This window comes from Arvicanthis niloticus, chromosome 4, assembly GCF_011762505.2.
Source record: "Arvicanthis niloticus isolate mArvNil1 chromosome 4, mArvNil1.pat.X, whole genome shotgun sequence".
In the NCBI taxonomy this organism is placed as follows: domain Eukaryota; kingdom Metazoa; phylum Chordata; class Mammalia; order Rodentia; family Muridae; genus Arvicanthis; species Arvicanthis niloticus.
The window spans coordinates 108,531,846-108,552,971 of NC_047661.1; the positions used below are offsets into that span (position 1 = coordinate 108,531,846).

Genomic DNA, 21,126 nt, shown 5'->3' on the forward strand with positions numbered 1-21,126 from the left:
CTCCTACGCCCAGCTCTGCGGGCCAGGCTCGGGCTCGCTCATTGCGCATGCTCAGCATCTGGAGGCCTTCTCCAACAAACCCTCAGACCACGCCCCTCCTCCTGGGTCAAGGCGGAGCTTCAAGCACCGCTCCTGGTGATTGGATGTTGAGGTCTCGACCCTGCGCTTCTCGCTTCGCCCCGCCCTCCACACCGCCCAGACGCCAAGCTCTAGCAAAGGCGATCACTTGCGGGAGCGCACGTCAGCGCGCGCCTGAGCCCCGGGTGCAGGCCCCGCCCCTTCTCCCCGCTCCGCCCCGCCCCCGGCCTCTCTCCTACTGCTCGGCACTGAGGGGCTCTGCAGCTGGGCATCCGGGCTCCGCGGCCATGGAGATTCCTGGGAGTCTGTGCAAGAAAGTCAAGCTGAGCAATAACGCGCAGAACTGGGTGAGTGGTGGCCTCAGGCCAGAGCGTGGGCGGATGTAGGAACCGCGAACTGCCGGTGCATCCTGCGGGAGCCGGGGGCGGGGACCCGGGCGGCGGCGGCCGGTGAAGGCGAGCTCAGGCCCGGAGCTGTCCCCTAGGCAGGAGAGGCGGAGGGCTGCGGTGGAGGCGGACGAAGGCGCCTCTGCACGTTCCTGGTTTTCTTGGCTTTGCCGATGTTCTTGGCCCAGGTTTGGGTCAGTCTCCCAGTCTTTACATTTCTGAGTTGCAGTGTACTGAGAGGATAACAATGTGGCCATTCATGGATCGGGACTGCAGAACTGAGGTTCTTTGTGTCTCTGTTTTAAATTGGAATGTCTGACACAGACATACTTTTAAAGACTCGATTCCTGGTGACAGTTAGGTGTGGGAAGATTAATAGTTTTTAACATTGAGCAACGAGTGCCAGTTGGCCTCGTTGGCCAAGTTCTGTGCCTTCAGAGGGTTGTTTGCTTCTGAAATTATTCATTGGTGGCAGCCAGCTCAGATGGTAAGCGCAAAGGTGGAGACCATCCAACTTTGGAGGCTGCAAAGGCCCTGGTTTTAGGTTTAGATGGATTTTTTTTTTTTTTTTTAAATATTCCGCAGCAAACAGGATCATGAAGTTTAATTACAGTCTTGTAAATCATCACTTATCCTTGGCGAGTCAGGAGGAAGGAAAAAAAATGCAGTTTCAGGCTAATGTTCCTTTGAAGTCATTAATTTACCACGCCTGCTGTCAGGTTCAAGAATTCTCCTGTCTTCTTTCATCCTTTACCTTAACTTCTTAGAAGGTGAGAGGGACGGTGAGATAAAAGGGAGATTAGGATGTTGGAAGGAGGCAGACTCCTGCCATGGGCTCTAGTCCTGGCCTTGCCATTTGTAGATTGCATGAACTTGAGGACAATCACGCCACTTTGAATCTCAGGTGACTGAGGGTGTAACAGTGTGTCTTTCACAGGATTGCCTTTATAAGTAGAGAAGAGAATGAATGCGAAAGAGCAATGAGACCATTGCTCTGAAACCTTGGTTTTGTAACACTATTGTTGCCAACGGGTATTTTATGGGTTGGGAGGTAAGCTTACTAAATTGGAGTATTTAAAAGAAGTTTCAGTAATACTGTCTATAAGTCATTTATTTAAAAATTATTCTATGAGTCTGAGTGCTTTGCCTGCATGTATGTATATGCTCTATGTGTGTGCCTGATTCCAGAGGGCGTGTTGGGTCCCCTCTGGCTGGGGTTACAGGTAGTTGTGAGCCGCCACGTGAGTACTGGGGATCCTCTGTAAGATGAGTGGTCTTAACTGCTGAGCCAACTCTTCTGCCCTAACTCATTTATAGATTACATTATTTGCTATGTAGAGACCCATAATAATAGATATAATAACTAGACAGTTATTAAAAAAATGGGGTTCAGTGCTTGCTTTGCAGTTGTCCATGGCATCTGATTGTAAGGGCATATGCTTTTATGGGCCACAGTGAGTGGCCTAAGATAGGAGTTTTATTGCAGTTTAGAGGCAAGGTTAGTTTGGCCCCAGAGATTTTTATGTGTTTATGGAGGACCTCATATTTTTGAAGTGGGTGGAGCCATTACATTCCCTGAGTGGAGACTAGTTTGACTACGGAAGGGGGTTTTTGTTGGGGAGCAGAGATAAAGGTGGGGTGGAGCAGGGTTGTGTAAATGTTTGGCTAGATTTAGGATGATTTTTCTAGGAGATTTGGAATGGAGCTAGAATTTTTAAGTTTCTGAACTTTTTTTTCTTCTCTCTGAAAGAATAGCCTCCCCTAACACACTTAACTCAACCTATGGGGGTGAGTGTAAAGAATCCATGCACTATTAATGTTAATGGCCTCGTTTCATAAAATGGGCAATCCAGGAAGACTAGTTTGCAGAAGAAATGCAGGCACTGACTGTGCCATAGCGAGGATTACGTTGGCAGAGTAGAAGCATGGTTGATGTAGCCACACTGTTTAAGGTGTTCTTGTTGTTTGATCCAGTGTGAACAGTTTAATGGCTAGCTAAAAGCAGCAAAGCATGGACAGGGAAGACCAGACTAGACTGAGGTGATGACCAGGAGAGAGACATTAAAAGAGGGTCCTGAAGTTTTGATCTGAGAAGTTGGGAGATAGGCTGTAATGTTGTATCTAAATTAACTTGTTGAGTTTTTTTTTGTTTTTGTTTTTGTTTTTTTTTTTTTTTTTGGGGTGTTTCTGTGGGTGGGGTTTAAAAACCAGGACCTTGAATATGTACATCTGCTATCCTGGAATTCAGAGTTACCACATGTAGCATCTCCATTTTATAAATGAGGAAACTGAGGGACAGAGTTGTTAAGGTGGCAACTGGAATTTTAAGCCTGTATCTGAAGGAAAACCTTAGTTGAAATTGTAATTTGGTGTTAAGAGAAATTGTATAACTTAAAGGAAAAAGACATTAAAATAAGTGAAGAAATATAAGTTAACTGTCAATAATATGATTTGTTTGGCTTAATATAGCCCAAATATTTTCATTTAATGTATATTTTTAATATGCATACAAGCTCAGTGCTATTTGTAATCAGTGTAAAGTTATTGATGCTTTGCCTTTTTTTTGTACATATAAGTCTGGAGGGTGTTTTGTATTTATCACACATCCTAGTTCAGGGTAGGCATTTCACCCCTGCTCTCTGGGAATTTAATTTAATACAGGTATTAAATTAGGCCAGGCTAGGAGTAACAACATAGTAGCTAATTTGGGCAGGATAGAGAAAGAATGTTAATTAACATATTGAAAGAAGATTCTAAGCTTTAGACACTGTCTTCTGCTAAGGAGCAGGAAAAAGAAATGGCTTCATGGATGTCAGTAAGTAAGAGATAAGAAAATGTATTGGTGTGACTGGAGGAAGCGCTTTGTTCAGTTGTTACCATATACCAACAGGTGTAGTAAAGAAAAGCCAAGCATCCATTTTCCACAGGAGCCTCCTTTGATGTCAGTCTGAAATGTAACAAATGTCCTTCTCTAGCTGATTCAATCTTTCTTGCACGGGGTCAGTTTCCATCTGCCCTTTGTAACCTGTCACTTGACTCTGGGAAAGTTGGGGCTGCTTGTTTGAGACTCAGGTGTCACGTCACCCCTTGGTAGGATCATATCCGGCTGAACCCCCTGCTCATGTTAGCTTTATGGTAGACTGGGTTTTGTTAATATTTGTTACTATTCTTCCCTCAGAGAAGTCTGACATGGAGCAGGAGATTCTGAAGCATCGATAGATAGTCTCATTCTGGTTTCCTGTTTCCCTCTCCATATCCCTGAAGCCCAGCACATCTTTCATTTTACACATTACGTCCTTAGGGTTTTATATGTTCCTGCTGCCTGGGCTGCCTGGACAGCCCCTCTAGTGAGGGGACTTCAGAGCTTTGGGCTATTTGGCCTTAAGTATGTCGACATGTGGACCTTTCCCATACTCCCTTGCGCCTGGGTTGAATTGCTTGTACAGATTTGTATGTGGTGATATATCCTGTATGTGTATACATATTTCCTGAGAGATGTTTTGTATCTACTGAGCTCCCACGTGGCAGGAAGACCGGAAGGGTAGAATGTAGAGTAGCCTGAGTGCTCTTGAGAACATAAATCCTTAATCTGTTTAAGTAAGGGAATGATGGCATATACGGAAGGGTTTAGATTGAAGTTCTGTCCCTTAACCATCTGTACGGTCATGGGCACAATCCCTGAACCCATCTGTGCTTCAGCCCTCTCATCTGTAATAAGGACAAAACAACCATCATAGCCAGGTTAAATTACGCATGTGTCAAGGGTACAGAGCATCCAGAGGTTGAAAGTTAAAGGCTCTGTGGTCCTCAGCACTGTTGAGTACTGTTCTTGCTACTATTAATAATTAATCCACTATTTAATACCCGCTTTGTTTTTGCCTCTATCTCTCATCCTGTGTGTGCAGAGGAAAAAGGGCCAAGAGGAATTCTGCTCTGGTGGGTCTCACCTACAACTTGAGAGGCAACCAAATCAATGATTCAGATGATTCTTCTTTTCACTAATTTTACATCTGTCAGTCTGTTTTGTACTGCTCTGATCCTCTCTTAGAAGGCCAGCATCCCATTCTGGAGGTGGAAGAGGACCAAGATGGTACAGAATGACTCAGGCTTAGGTGGGACACAGAAAACATTGTCCTCCATCTAGGCTGGGGCAGGTATTGGTCATCTTAAGTCTACAGTCTGGGCTCTGATGCTACAGGAAATGCCTAGAGGAAAGGGAAAGCTCAAATTCTACCAAGAAGCATACTTTAATGCGGACTAATGCGGTTTGCATAAATATTCGTCAGAGGCCCATGTGTCAAAGGCTGGTTGCCAGCCCATGTGCTATTGGTAGGTGGTATAACCTTTAAAAGGTTCGGTGGGAGGAAGTCTGGTCTTTGGGTGGTGTTCTTGAAGGGGCGGTTGGAATCCTGCCCACTTCCTGTCACTTCCCAGCTGCCATGTGGTGGGCATTTTGTTTCTCATGTCTTCACTATCAGTACCCAGAGCAGTGGGTCCAGGGACCACGGCCTGAAGCTCCTGAATCCATGAGACTGTATTGATTTCTGTTACAAGATTGGAAAGCTGACAGTTCCTTAGTTGTAGTGACCACGTAACTAGTGCTGTAAACGTAGCTAATGATCTCTGCAGCCTAGAACTTTCCACCTGTGGGAGGTCTAACTCTAGCCTCAGACTCACTGCCCTTTCTTTTCTTCTATTCTACTTGCCTATGTATTTGTGTCTTTTCCCAGGGCAAGGCATTTCCAGAGACAGTGGCTACTCTGCAGTTTTGCTTTTGGGAAGTGTGGCACAGGGTGTCTTGCTAGGTTGGCTTTCCTTTTAGCATCATAGCTTTTGTAACCTTTGAAGTGTCCCACGTGTTTCTATCACAGTGAATTTTGACGCAGGTTCTCTTCTCAGTCATTGTCAACTGGGTGAGATTTTTGCCACCTTTAGGGTGGTTAGCAATTCTGGAGGTTGGTCCCTCTCCCTCTCTCCCTCTCTCTCCCTCTTTCCCTCTCTCTCCCTCTTTCCCCCTCTCTCCCTCTCTCCCTCTCTCCCTCTCTCTCTCTTTCCCTCTCTCCCTGTCTCCCTCTCTCCCTCTCTCCCTCTTTCCGTCTCTCCCTCTCTCCCCCTCCCCCTCCCTCCCTCCCTCCCTCCCTCTCTCCCTCTCTCCCTCTCTCCCTCTCCCCCCCTCCCTCCCCCTTCCCCTCCCCTTTTTTCCCCCTCCTGTCCCTCCCTCCCTTCTTCTCTCTCTTTCTTATTTTTCTCTTTCTTTTTTTGTAGCATTGAGGGGATGATGCTTCTGACATCTGTTGGGTAGAGGCCGAGGCTGCTACTAAATATTTACCATCACAGGGCAACTTTCAAGAATCAAGAATTACTAGCTCTCCAAAATCATTGATGCTGAAGTTGAGATTCCATGGGCGATTGTGGAATTCCTGTAGCAGAGCAGTGGATTTTGCAGTGGCTGGAGGTTGCCATGTATGTTGAGTACTGAGTACTGGTTGTAGCTGTGTCTCTGGTAGTCAGGGGGAGTGCTGGGGCCATGTCCATGGGCCTTACAGGGTTAGATATTGTTAGCATAGGGAATCTCCAGTGATGGGAATTATGGACACAGAAGGCATGTCTTAAAGCCCTTTGGGGAACAACACTAGCAGTAACAGTGGTAAGCTAGTTGCATAGGTCTCGCACCCCTAGGTACAAGATCCTTAGTTCCTCAGGACTTAGCAGTGGCACATCATGCTGTGGGCCACCTGCCCCCCCTCTGGTACAGGGAACTACATGGACTTGTGTTCTGAGGTCACAAGTGCATAGCTGGGTTAGTGAGGTTGCGGTCTTCTGTATGAGTGTGGTAGCGTATTGGTGGTGGAACATTCATTTGCTCCTAGCAGAAGGTATTCTAGAGACACCTGTGCACCTCCCCCTTGGCTGTCAGTCTCTAAGTCAGTGCACCTCAAGGAATTGGAGTTGACCAAGGAATCCCATGCAGCGGAATCAGAAAAATAAGGTGGTGCCAGCAAGAGGAAGAACTCCTTTCAGGAACAGATTTTGCACAGTTTTGACGCCGTACCAGAATGCATTGTGAGAGAGACTGGAGCCAGGATAGTAATAAGTTAGGGATGGACCGTACCACATCTTGACCAGGACCTGTTAGCTTGTATGCACCTCTTGCCCTTTGTTTAATCCCAGATGTCCTATTAGTATCCAGAAGATGGACTCAGGGGTCCCTGGGCCTTTCCTCTTCCCTTTATGGCCAAAGTGATGGAGCCTAGCTTGCTAGGGTTTCCAGACTCACACTTTCATCTTAGAGACTCCAATAACACCAGGGATGGTGAGATGTAGAAACTTCTGTACTCAAGGCAGGATGGACTTCAGCAGTGGCTCCTTTTCAGCCTGGCAGCAGACAGTAGTGGTTCTGGAGGTGGGTTGGACAGACAGTGTTAGGGTCTTTTCTAAAGCAGAGATTTACTGTGGACTTCAGGCAGCCCTTCAAGCTAGGTTCAAACCTGTGATGACCGTGGTACTGTTCTGTGGCAGGAATGTTGGTGTCTTGATGGTGGGGTCTGTTGGACTTTCCCATTACCTTCTCTCTAGTTCCAGGGCCAGTTTTACCTTGGGCTTTGTTCTTTGTCCTGTACACCAGGTCTCTGTCTTCCTGGATTCCTATCTTTGCCTTGGGTCCCTCCTTAGTCAATTAGGTTAAACTTGGAGCCATTCATTTGTTTATGATCTTGGTTCTTTCTTGTGGATAAGATGAGTAATGGACATCTTTACTTGGCTACCTTGGACTTCTCCAAATTCAGATTAGTTTATTTTAATAGCTCCTTACTTATCAGTTTCCTTGTTTTGATAAGGTCTGATGTAGCCCATGCTGGCTTCAAACTTGCAGTACAACTGAAGCTTGCCTTAAACTCCTAACTACTTGTCTCCACTTCTCCAGGCTTGGATTACAGGTGTGTGAACTGCCACTCCTGGCTTCAGATTTAGTTTTAAATGTGAAAAGTATCAAATATATATAAACAAAAAGTTTCTTATACCCAGACTACATTGGTTTTCTTCCAGAATCATCCTCAGTGTAGTAGGCAAGAAAGCACCAGGGCACTTTGGTTTTTTTAGTGATCGAGTAAGCTAGTCTCTATCTTGTATTTTCTCTCATCTATAACTTCAGCAGTTTATAATTTGCTAGGGAAATTTGTATGCGGTTGACCTCAAGTTTAATAAGAAAAAGCAGGAAATCTTTCATTGGAACAAAACACATTGGATACAGGTTTCTTCTTGTCTAGGAGCAAAGTGACTTGGAAACATTCCAAAATAAAACGGGCAAGTCAAACAGGTTTGGCGAATGGAGAATGTTTGCCTTGGAGTACCCTCTTCATTCCTTCCCAGCAGACACTTCTCTCCCTTCTGGGCAGCACTGATGGGAGCTCATGATAGAGAAGTTCTCTGCATTTCACGAGAGGCCGCTATCTGTGTCTGGAAGCTTTCAGCCTTGAAACGCACAGCTGCCAAGCTTTGTTTCTTTCAGAAATGCATCGAGTTTCCCATAGAGATTTTCATAAGTAATTATTATGTGGTATAATGTAATATACTAATATATGTAGTATAATTTTATTGGAGGTATAGCTACTAGTTAAATTAATGGAAGAAGGGTGTAGCTCTTGTAGAATGCTCATGAAAAGAATTTTCAAATTGTTCCTTTGACCTCTGGAGGTTTCGTACCTCAGGGCAATGAGCAGTGAAAGCCCGTTGGGCAGGAGATGCGTTTCCTGTGTACATTGACATGCTTTTCCTGTGCGTGATTATGAAAGGGAAAGTGGGAAGACAGCCTTGCCTTCAGGCACTTTTATAAGCAGAGCAGCTGGAGAAGAGTACATAGATAATCTGGATGGAAATTGACTCCTTAAATACAGACCCAGGCTGGAGAGACGGCTTAGCTATGTAAAAGAGCTCAGTTCTCCCAGAGGACTCAGGTTTGATTCCCGGCACCCACATTTGCTGGGTTACAGCTGCCTGTAACTCCAGCTCCGTGGGATTTAACGTCATCTTGTCTCTGCAGGTCCTTGCACACACAGGTACACTCACATAATACATGAATAAAAATTGAAAGAGAGTGATGGCTTCTGTCTATTATGTCAGCTTTGGGGAGGTGGAGGTGGGAGTATCAGGAGTTCAAGGCCATCCTTGGCTAACTAGTGAGTTCAGAGCCAGCTGGTGTCCATGAGACATTGTCTCAGAAAGATAAGAAATGGAATTATTGGTAGACATCAGCAAGATAGCAGGAGTTTCAAGTGCTTGTTCTCTGGTAAAAGATTAACAACACCATACACAGAATGACCTTCAAGAACCACAGAAGTCACATGAGGTATCATAGCATGTGAGCATAGCATAGAAATAAGAAAAGATAAATGCAGTAAGGCAGGGGGGTGATTTTGTATTCTGTACATACTCCTGATTCAGGCAGCACAGCTTGGAGCTAGATACTGTCTGCTTGGGACAAGGAGAAGCAGTGAACATTTGAGTTAGTCTAAATTAACACTGCACTCATGCAAGTAAAATCCAGCATGTGTTAAATTCCTGCAGCCCCAGTCTCCAGGTTGGTACCTGTAGTTGGCCTCCATGCCTAAGCTAGCACCACTGTAGGATTTTGCAGCCCAGATTCCAAGCTTGCCATATTGTTAGGCTGACCGCAGCAGCTTTTGTTACTATGTATGCACCAAACATTTATGGGCTCACAGTTTTATAAACACTGATGGGCATAGTCAGATTGGTCTTGATAGAATAATAGTGGGTGACTTCAGTTCCCCACTCTCATCTTCAGATAGGTATTTCTGATGGTTAATCAAGAAGATATAATCAACCTTAAGCATCTCCTTAGCAGTCAGTGAGTTAAAGCAGTAATAAAAAACCTCCCAGCGAAGACTAGGTCTAGATGCAGTTACTGATAAAACTTTACGGAGGAGCTAACAGTGTTCCACAAACCATTTTATAAAACAGGAGGGTATGGGACACTGCCACAGTCACTCCGTGTCTCCTGTGTTACCTTGAATCTAAGCTCAGAAAGCACTGAACTGTAACAAATAGTATTATTAGAAATGTAAGCAGGAACTTTATACGGCAGCACTTTTTCTTAAACCCAGCTAGTTCCCAAATGACAGAGACTAAGATTTATTTACAACTTAAAAGTACAGTAACTAGGCATTATAATTCTGTTCTAATCCTCTAATCTAATTTTGCTACTCACATCTAAAATCCCCATAAAACTCGCACTTAGGACCTTCCATGCTCCAGCTGAACTCTCAGGATGTCTCCTGGCTGAATCTCCGCTGCCCCACCCACTCTCTCCCAGAATCCTTTCTCCTCCCAGATGCACCACCCTATTCTCTCCATTGCCTAGTTGTTGTTGTTGTTGTTTGTCTTTTCTAGCTGTTAGTGACAAGACAGAATAAATGGTGAACACTGTTTACACAGGCTTGAGACATAAGATTCTTAACATAAGCATCACAATGCCATGTCTGCATGAAACCAGATAGTAGGATAGACAAATCAGCATTTGAGTAATACAAGGATAATCTCCACACAGTGGACAAAAACATTTTGCCTATTCATAGCCAAGAAAGAAAATTGTAGACCAATTTTTATCCGATTAGCAGATGAAACAATTCTCAGTGAAATTCTTAACCAAATCCAGTGGAAGAGTATATAAAGACATTCATACACTGTGACCAGATTGGTTTCAGTTTGGAGATGCAGCTTCTTATACAAACCAGAAAGTGCAATCAGCACATGGACTTGAAAACCTAAACCACATGAGATCCTCTCAACCAGTAAGGAAAAGGCCCTTTGACTAAGATCAGCATGGCTTCATTATAGACAGCTTCAAATTAGGAAGGGAGGGATTACATAATAAACCTATAGACTGCATTCTACTGAGTGGAGAAAAACTGAGAACATTTCCTGTAAAATCTGGAATGGGACAGAGGTACCCACTCTCTCCAGTCTTACCCTGTACTTTGCTTGAAATCTTATTAGAGCACTTAGCCAAGAAAAATCAAAAGGATACAAACAGGAAAGAAGTCAAATGATCCCAAAACAACGGTAAGGTAAAACCTAACTAAGGTGGTGAAAATCCTCAACAATGAGACTCAAGAAAGACATTGAAGAAGATACTAGAAGGTGGAATACCTCCCTTGCTCATGGACAGACAGAATTAGTACCATGGAAATGGCTATATTAGTGAAAGCAATGGATGTCCTTGTCAGAATCTTAGAACTAGAGAAAACAATCCTAAAATTCACAGGGAGGCTCAAAACGTCCAAAACTAGCTGAAGTCATGCTTAGAGGAAAGAATAATGCTGGAGGCACCAACACCTGATCCCATATTGTGTTACAGAGCCATAGTAACACAGTAACACTGACACAGAACAGATCCGTACAGCAGTGGAATAGAATTGGAGACCCAGATATGAACCCAGACACAGCACCTAACTTTTCACAAAACTGTGGGAAACGTACTTTGGGGAAAAAGATATCCTGGACAGATATTTCTGGGAAAACTGAATTTCCACACAAGAATAACTGAAACTAGGTATTTTTCTGACCCCACACAAAAGTAAATTAAAAAGGGATCAGTGAGAACTTATTATAACACCTAGAACTTTGAAACTGCTAGAGGAAACTTAGATGTCATTTCAAGATAAGGCACACACAGGTGTTTTCTTAACTCTGGTGGCATAGGAAATGATCACAAGAATTGACAAACTGCGTTATATTAGGAAGATTCTGTAGGCTGCCAAGATGGCTCAGTGGTTGGGTAAAGGAATTTGGTGCCAAGCCTGATGACCCGAGTTCTATCAATCCCACACAATGGAAGAAGAGAACCATGTCTTTTGACTTCCACATGTGCTCTGTGTCATGTGTGCACCCCCATATACACAAGTAAATACATGTAAAAAAAAAAAAAAGAAGGTTCGGTATAGCCAAGAAAACATCACTAGAGTGAAGAAACAGCCTACAGAACTGTCTTTGCCAGCTATGCATCTGATGGGCTGCTGGCACACGTCTTTAATCCCAGCACTTGGGAAGCAGAGGCAGGTGAATGAATCTCTGTAAATTTGAGAACAACCAGGTGTATATAGTGGTACTATGATAGAACCATCCTAGATGCTTATCAGCAGATGAATGGATGAAGAAAGTGTGATCCAATGTACAGGCCATTCAGGGCTACATAGTAAGACCCTGTCTCAAAAAGAAAAAAGCTCCACCCCTCCCACCCCAAATAACAAAAGAAACCAAATGAGAACAGTGATGGCTGGGACTGCATAAAGAGGAACCCTGATTCACCACTATAAGGAATGTTGACACGTGTGACCGTTATGGAAGTCAGTACAGAGGTTCCTCAGCATTCTAAAAATAGAACTACCACATGGTGCTGCTGTACTACTTGTAGTTAGGCTTCTCTCTGCTCTGATGAAACACCAGAAGCAACTTGGGGCGGAAAGGGTATCCATACCATCATTGAACTCAAACAGGGCAGGGATTTGGAGGCAGGAGCTGATGCAGAAGCCATGGAGGAGTGCTGTGTACTTGCTTGCTCAGCCTGCTTTCTTATAGAACCCAGGGCCACCAGCCCACAATGGTACCACCCACAGTGGCACTCAACTTCCAATAAGAAAGTGCTCTACAGGTGTGGATACAGTCTGATCTTATGGGGAGTCAGTTGAGGTTCCCCTCTTAAATGACTAGGTTTTGTCAGGTTGACATAATATTAGCCAACACACCACTCTTGACCCTGAGTCAAGACATTTCATAGACATTGGGCATCATCTTGTGTGTGTGTGTATGTGTGTGTGTATGTTGACTAGTCACAATAAGTCAGGAAATGTAACCATCCCAGATGTTCATCAGTAAATAAATGGATGGAGAAAGTGTGGTCCATATGTACAATAGGATTTCATACAGCCATAAGGAAAAAATATAACTTACATTTGCATAAAATAGATGAAATTGATAATCATCTTAAGTAAAATAAGCCAGCTTCACACAAACACTATGTTTTCTCTTGCACCTAAATTTAAAATTGTAAGCACATTTCTTTGTATGTGTATATTTATATTTATGCCTTTATTCATAGTTTACAAAACTAGAAAGTAGGTCATAAAAGAGAAGGGATCTTAAGGGAGGTAGGCAACAGTGGGGGTTCCAGGCAAAAGGAAAGTAGAGATGATATTAACTGGGGGAAGAGAGGGAACTAGATGAAGGGGCGTGTTGGAGGGTAGGTGGGAGGGACTGAGAGCTGAGCATCCTTTACACATAGGTATGAAGATGCCATTGAAGGTGGGTGGTGGTGGTTGTGAGGAGTTGAAGGAGATATGAGGGGAGGGTGGGGTCTTAGGCTTTTACTGCTGTGAAGAGACACCATGACCAAGGCAACTCTTATAAGGACAGCGTTTAATTGGGGCTGGTTTACAGGTGCAGAGGTTCAGTTCATTATCCTCATGGTGGGAGCAGAGCAGTGGCCAGGCACACTTGGTACTGAAGGAGCCGAGAGTTCTACATCTTGATCTGAAGGCAGCCAGGAGAAGACTGTTTTTTGAAGGCACCCAGGAGGAGATTCACTTCTACACTGGGCAGAACCTGAGTACTGGGAGCCCTCAAAGCCCACCCCCCACAGTGACACACTTTCTCCAACAAGGCCACACCTCCTCTAAAACAGCCACACCTCAATAGTACCACTTCTCGTGGGCCAAGCATATTCAAACCACCACTGGTGGATATGCTATAAATATACTATATTCACGCATGCATGAAATTACTAAAAAAATAAAAAAATTATTTTGATTAAAAGATATCCAGTAACCCTCTCCCCACAGAATTAGAAAGACCAGTCAGATAACTGGTAAAGGACTTCAGAAAGTCTCAGATAACCAAAGCTGTCTTAGCAGAAGAGAACTGAACAGGAAGTATCACCCTGCTTGACTATAAGGCTATAGTGATCCAGACGCATATTAAACCACAGGGCAGAGTAGAGAGTCCAGAATTAAGCCCACACACAGTTAGTTGAGTTTTGACAGAGGTGCCAAGAGTACACAATGCAGGAAAGATTGTTTCTTTCATTTAATACTGTTGGGAAAACTGCACATTCCCATGCGGGTGAATGAGCCTTGCAGGCCTGCCTTATAAGCTGCTGTCTCTACCATTCTGCTGAAGGAAGCAGTCCTTCTACACTCTCCCTTTCTCTCCTACTCTGTTTTCTTTTTAATATGGTGTGGTTGACTTCCCAGTTAAATATAAGGCCATTCAGGGTGGGAACTTTATTTACTTGCCATCCTAGACAGACCTTAGTAATTACTGGTTGAATGAATGAATGACTAAGTAAATGTGTGAATCTGGAATATTCCAGATTCTACTCCTGGTTTATGAGACCTTGGGCAAATTATTTACTAACTTTTCTCAAGTTTTTCCTCAAGTTCCATAAAACTGCAGTAACCAGGGTACCCAATGTCACTGGGTTGCTGTAAGAATCCAAATGGCTGTAAATGTAAGATGCTATACATTATGGAAGTGCGTTGAAGAAAATGAAAGCCATTTTAGCTTTTCCTTGCATTTGTCATCTTATTTGGAGTACTGATTATATGTTTACAAGGAATATGTGTTGACCTTTTAAAGGACCTGTGTGATCCATAGTTCTCGTTTTCCTTTCCTTCTTGTTCTAGGGGATGCAGAGAGCAACCAACGTCACTTATCAAGCCCACCATGTCAGCAGGAATAAGAGAGGCCAGGTGGTGGGGACCAGAGGTGGCTTCCGTGGTTGCACAGTTTGGCTGACAGGTATGGTCAAGAGAGCAATGAGTGGGTGTGGTGGTGCGGGCCTAGAATCCCAGGAGTGAGTTCAGGATCAGCCTGGACCATGTAAGTAGCAAGACTGTATCAAAGCAACAGCAGTGACAAGACTAGAAGATGACCTCAGTGGGTGACTTGAGATGGAACAGAGGGCCCTGGGTACACAGGTGCCAGCAGGCACAAAGGAATCAGTGAAGGGACAGGTAATGGCAGGAACCATGAGGTAGGGAAACCAGACGCAAGCTGCACCCTTCCATGGGAATAGTGGCTCTCAGTATTCCCATGAGGTGCACAGGTACATTGCTTGGATTGTCTAGGAAACTGAAGTCTGAATTCCATTTAAGATTTCTTCTGGTGTCTCTCTCAAACATTGTGGCAGGTGGAGGGGGCCCTCCTCCCAAAATTCCATAAACCACTGTGTAAGAGCAAAGCAGCAGTGGCTGGTGGGAGGATGTTCATCCCCGTACCAGGATGTCACCTTGCTCTCTACATGAGCACAGTACTACATAGCCATTCTAAACCAAATCGAAATTTAAACACTTCCACATTCATCTCTTGTCTTATTGTTCTCCTGACTCTGATATGTAATCTCCAGGGTGGTGAAGTGTTTGTATATAAATGTTTGCTTTTTTCCTAGTCAGGAGAGTTGAGTGAATGGAAATTAGAACTTCCTGGTCAGATTAATTATATTATGAATTGACTCCCCAGTGGTTTATCATGACTTATAAGATCCTGGAACATGGAGGAGGTAACTTTGCATTCACTTTTCATCTTCTTTCCCTATCCTTGTTATATATAATTTGGCATTTGACTGTAAAAATGTGGCATGTGGCCAAGTGAATATATCCACCAAACCATGACACTAAAATTGGTTAATAATTTTTGGAGCTTATTGGTGATTTCTGGGTTATCCAAGATAGATGCTTAAGAACAATAACCCCAGACCCCACCCCCTCAAACCACAAAGAAACCCTAGATGCTTGTAGATATTTTGAGTAGATAAAAGGCCAATCTTAAAGAAATCATGGGTAAGATGTTTCTGAGACCCTGGTGCTGAGAATAACGAATGCAGTCACTTGTCCTTAGACTGTCCGTTCTAACCGCACATGGAATTTGTTTGGACTATTTCCTCTAGGATTGTCTGGAGCAGGGAAGACAACTGTGAGCATGGCCCTGGAGGAGTACCTGGTGTGCCACGGCATTCCATGCTACACGTTGGATGGTGACAACATCCGTCAGGGTCTCAATAAGAACCTCGGCTTCAGTCCTGAGGACCGAGAAGAGAATGTCCGCCGCATCGCAGAGGTGGCGAAGCTGTTTGCGGATGCTGGCTTAGTGTGCATCACGAGCTTTATATCGCCTTACACACAGGTGCGGAGCCTTTGTGCCATTAGGTGCTGGTTATGTTATTGAAAGTGATTATATTAATAAAAAGAAATTTAAACATTGGCCTGTGTTTTGAGGCTAAATTCAACTTTTTAAAAATTTCCCTGAAATACAAATAACTTAAAAAAATTATGTGCTGTGATTTTTTTTTTTTCTGAGTAAATCCAGTTTGGGTAAAACTTGCTGTTAAAACATCCTGAGGTATAGCAAAGTTCTTGAGATGAGGCCATTGACTGAATTATTTCAAGCTTAACACACACACACACACACACACACACACACAGAGACATACATTTGCAAATACATATACACATATAAACAAACTGAGGCACAGAGTCCCTCTCATCTCTCCATGATGTCAGGACATCCAACTTCCTATTGGTCACTTACTGTTTCTAACATTGTCTTCTTTTTTTCTCTGAAGGATCGAAACAACGCCAGGCAGATTCACGAGGGTGCAAGCTTACCCTTTTTTGAAGTTTTTGTCGATGCTCCTCTGCACGTTTGTGAGCAGAGGGACGTCAAAGGACTCTACAAGAAAGCACGGGCAGGAGAAATAAAAGGCAAGAAATGTTTTCTTCACAGTTTCCCTTTGTCTAGATATGTCTTGCTTTTGTGTATACATCTGATACCCTTTTCTTTTAAATTAGATTTTTTACTTATGTGTATGTGTCTGCACGTCAGTGCAGGTGCCTGTGGAGGCTGGAGGCATTTGATCCTCTGGAGCTGACATAGGTGCTGAGAACTGAACTCTGATCCACTGTAAGAACATTCTATGCTCTTAATCGCTGATCTGTCTCTCCAGCCCTCAGAACTGACAACTCTTGCCTAAGAAATTGGGAGTGAGAAATGATTTGAGCTGGTTGACAGAGCTGGGACTTTGAGAGGTTGTGCTGAAAACCCACTTTATATAATTAGGTATCTAGAATTAGGTTGCCAGCCATCACTACCTCTGCTGTCTCTGTTACACCATGCAAGTGCAAGGTGGCCCACGCCTGTTGGGAAAATGCCAGAAGTGTAAGGATCTCGATGTAAGGAGAATGTTCTGTTTTTATGTCGTAGTGCTTGGTAAGGCTCTTTCTTTATTCAGCCTCTCTAAGATCCATAAATTTGAATTTTTCTATTTCTGATTCTATGTTTAGGTTTCATGGCCTGTTCACAGTTTCAGTGTGTGACACATTAGGCATCGAAGGCGAAGTGTAGAGTCCGTCTTTGCTGTTGTGTTGGATACTGTGTTAATTCTGTCAGCATTCGTAGAAACGGCATACTGGCCTTATAAAGCATTCTGTAGGGGTGACCCATGCAGGTGACCTGCTTGCCTTCCCGACAAGATCCAATAGCCTGGGACCATTGCAGAAGTTTTGAATTCTAGATTTGGGTATTCGGTTTTTGGCTCAGGAATGATAAAAGGCAATTGAGGAGGAGAATGTTTGCTATCCATTTCTCCTTTGTATTTGGGCCTGGGAATAAGCAGCTGAGGGAAACTTTGCCCTGGTGATGTCGAGTCTACAGGCAAAGCTGATGGCGAACCTTGCTGCCTGGGGCTCAGTCAGCCCTGGCTGTGGTCACTCTCATGTGGATGTGAGATTAAGCTACCACCCCTTTTTTTTTTAATTGGATATTTTATTTATTTACATTTCAGATACATCCCTTTCCCCCATTTCCCCTCCCTGAACCCCCTATTCCATCCTCCCTCCTTTTTGCTTTTATACCATTTTAATTATATGCATGTATTAAGGTCAGTTCTCCATTGAGGAACTAGCAATACAGTAGATGCAAATAGTCAAGGAACAAGCAAGACAATAAACACAAATAGTCCAAGAACGAGCAAGGCAATAAACAAAATTCCATGAACACTCCCGTGACCACTGTTTCTAAGGGCTTATCAGGATGACTGAAATATCTGAGCCAACTTCCCTGTCCTGTCACAAAGTCATTTTCAGGTCTGAAGCCTACTTCCTTGTTCTAGCCTAAAATTTAGATTCCCGTCTGAAATTACTTCTTTGTTCTAGCCTAATGTCAGATTCCTGCCTGAAGCCCTACTTCCTTGTCCTTGGCCAATGTCATATTCCTGCCTAGCAGCCTATTTTCTTGTCCTTGGTCCATGTCAGATTCTTGCCAAGCAGCCCCAGAGGCTCTCCGCCTTTCCCCAAGCTGCCACCTTCTTGACGCAGAAGGAATGGGTCGCCTGCTTGGAGTAACTATTGGTGGTGGGCAAGATGGCAGATTGGTTGTTTTACATTTGCACGTAGTTTCTGGGTAATGGTGTTAAAATGACCCCCAGTGTTGAGAATGCGCTGTAGCCTTTCTGTTCTGTTGAACAGGTATCTCTCATTGGGCGTGTGTGCATAGGCCCGAGGACAACTGTAGGATTGGTTGGCTTTCTCCTTCCACAGTGCGGGTCCTGGAAGTGAACTCAGGTTGTTAGGCCCCGTTCCTCACTGAGCTGTCTTCCTGGCCCTGTAGTACCTGGGAGCAAGGATATATTACTTTCATTCCAGCTGAGCTGGGCTCTGGCTGTGAGGTCAGGGTAAGTGGACCAATGTGTTCAGTAAGCTGCCTTCACACAGAAACATACACCCGAGGCTGCCGGGAACCAGACCTCGCGTTTCACCAAGGAGGCGTGAACCAGTGTTCACTTCATTAGTATTTGTGACGACTTTATTGAACATTGCTACAGTGAGTAATGAGAGTTGACTGATGTGTAGAGAAGGAATAAAGTTTAATTAGGTCTCTCCCAAGAAAGGCATCCGTACCATATCGCCGTGACAGGGCAGTACTTAGTAAGCCTTCACTTCAATGCAGATCATTCCAGATGAAATAAACTCTACATTTCTGTCTCCGCCTGTTATCTGCTGACCTTTAAAGGCTTCACTGGGATTGATTCTGAGTATGAGAAGCCAGAGGCCCCGGAGCTGGTGCTGAAAACGGATTCCTGTGATGTCAATGACTGCGTCCAGCAAGTTGTGGAGCTTCTGCAGGAACGGGTGAGAGAAAGAGAACAGAGAAGAAACTGCCTGATAACTTGGCCCCTGAAACCAACCTGACTGAGTAGTGTGTATTTCAAGTCTATAAAAACCAGTAACTTCTGTATGCTACTATTTTAGCATTTGGGGGGCATATACAATACATGAATATTGTTATTTATATATGTCAGTTATTATAAATGTCAGAAAAGTTGCCAGTCATAGGACATTTTATCATTAATTTTACTACACTTATTCTGCAATATGACTTGATGTTAGACTGCTTATGTTGAGGCACACAGAGGTGTTAAATTTCCTTAGGTATTTGACAAGTACCCACCTGCCTCAACTTGGTGATACACTTCCCGCTAGATTTTTGAGAACGGTTCAGTACAGAGAGGGTTCCTGGTTTTAAGTATCCCTCCCTGGCTCCTGGGCATACGGAAGCACAAGAGGCACTGGGCTGGATAATGGATATATGATTCCCTTGGGTTGTATTTGCTTTTAGAAGTAGTTTTTCTTTCTTCTAAACTACCCATTACCTCTTCTTTGAGTCCACTGTCCCATAGTTCATGTTAGTTGGCTGGCCTAGAACTCGCCATGTAGACCAGGCTGACCTCCATCTTGCCTCTGCTTTCCCAATGTGCATACTGCCTGAGTTCTTATGAATCAGTTATTTTACAGTTTGAGTCACCACTTAAAGTCCTGATTGATGGTTGAGCTCCGAATAGGTCATTTCTAGATCTAGCTTTGGTGGCGATGGCACTTGGCTGTAGGTGGTTTTCTCCCTTTGGTTATCTTATAACTTTATCATAGCAAAGATTGAGATGTTTTTTTTCTTAATTATGTTTATTCATTTATTATTATTTGTGTGTGCGTGTGTATGTATGTATGTATGTATGTATGATGTATGATGTATGTGTAGGTGTGTGTGCCATGGAACACTTGTCGAAGTCAGTAGGCAATTTTCTGTATTTGGTTCTCTCCTTCTACAATGTGGGCTCTGGGGCTTGAACTAAGGCTGTCAGGCTTAGCAGCAAGGGCCTTAATCTGCTGGGCCATCCCACTGGCTGAGATAATAGGTTTTTGTTTCTCTTTGTTTGTTTCTTGAGGAAAGATTGACCTGGTGTTCATGCTGGCATTTTACTGTCTTACAGAACTGAGGATGACCCTGAATTTTTTTTTTCTTCTGTCTCTTGAGCACCATGCTTACAGGTGTGCACCACCGCCATGCTTGCTTTTTGTGGTCCTGAGACCGAACCCAGTGTTTTGTGCATGATAGTCAATCACTCTGCCCAAAGGAGCTACACCACCAAGCTATGCCCCCTCCCCCTTTTAATTTTAAAAGAGAAGACCAGGTTTGTTCAGCCTATGGTCCAGGATAGCTATGAGTGTGGTCCAACATAAAAGGACCCTCAGTAAACCATTATGACTCTTGTGATTTTTATTACTATGTTTTTATCTGTCTCATCATTTGGTGGCATGGCTCTCACAGGTGAACTTGGCAGATAACATGTGGGAGTGCTAAAGGCCGGACATGCTTATGCCGTGGACCTGTGTCTTGATGTATCTGTCATGCGGTTGGTGGAGAGGGTTGAATTTGGTTAGTAATTACCAGCTTCTCCAGGGCCAGCTATTCCTCATGCGCAGTGTGGGATGTGCTTGTCTTTGTCTACATTGAGCTTATGTTGTTTTACTTGAATCTTGTCAGCTGAAAGTTAAAAAGTTGTACGTAGTCTAATTATAATTTTTATCATTTGTGTCCAACCAGCAGGTGTTGAATGTTTTCTAGAATCCCAGGAAACTGCACAGATACTCCTGTGTGGTCCACAGACACCGTGAGAGGCCACTCACTTATGGGGATTGTTAGTTCAGTGTGGATTGCCCAATGCTGGTGCTCCCCTCTGTCCTCCTTTCTTTGACTTTTTCCTCACTTAGAATAGCATTCTTCAGAGTTCACGCTTTGCCTGCATAAATTGGCCTCGTGCCTCTGCTGCTGCTGACCCCAGCCTCCTTTTAATGCAAGGAGGAAGATGATTATGCTGTTCCTTAAATGTCTGTTCTGTGGAGATACTGCAGCTCCAAGCCTGGGAATGGCACAGAGTCCCACACACTATTCAGTCAAATACCAAGTGTGCTGTGTGAAGTTTTCCACTAGTGTCCTTTCTTATCCCTCATCCAGTGCTAGCTACATACTGTATCCAGGTGACTCGGGCTTGCACTGTAGTTCTGAAAGGTGAGACACAGACTTGCGTGTCACCTGCAACGAATGCATGCGACTTACACACTGTTTTCCACTACTGCTCAGAGGACAGGGTCACTGGCACTGTGATTTTGTGACCACGCCTTTTATTCTGTGCCTTTAATTTCATGATAGGTCATCTCTCTGAAATTTAGTCTAAGTATTTTCTTTTTCTTTACTGACAGTTTTTTCTTACTTAATTACATGTATCGGTTCATTTATTATTATTATTGTATGTATGTGTATG

General features: G+C 43.9%; 1 protein-coding gene across 1 annotated transcript in view; it reads left to right on the forward strand.

The window, feature by feature from the left end:
- Window positions 1-214: 214 nt before the first annotated feature.
- Window positions 215-21,126, forward strand: part of Papss1 (3'-phosphoadenosine 5'-phosphosulfate synthase 1) — a 75,988-nt gene continuing 55,076 nt past the window's right edge. The window contains exons 1-5 of the mRNA XM_034500467.2: window positions 215-425; window positions 14,159-14,273; window positions 15,421-15,656; window positions 16,096-16,234; window positions 18,540-18,658. Of these exons, the coding sequence (XP_034356358.1) occupies window positions 366-425; window positions 14,159-14,273; window positions 15,421-15,656; window positions 16,096-16,234; window positions 18,540-18,658 (669 nt within the window). The 5' untranslated portion in view covers window positions 215-365. The remainder of the gene's footprint in view (window positions 426-14,158; window positions 14,274-15,420; window positions 15,657-16,095; window positions 16,235-18,539; window positions 18,659-21,126) is intronic.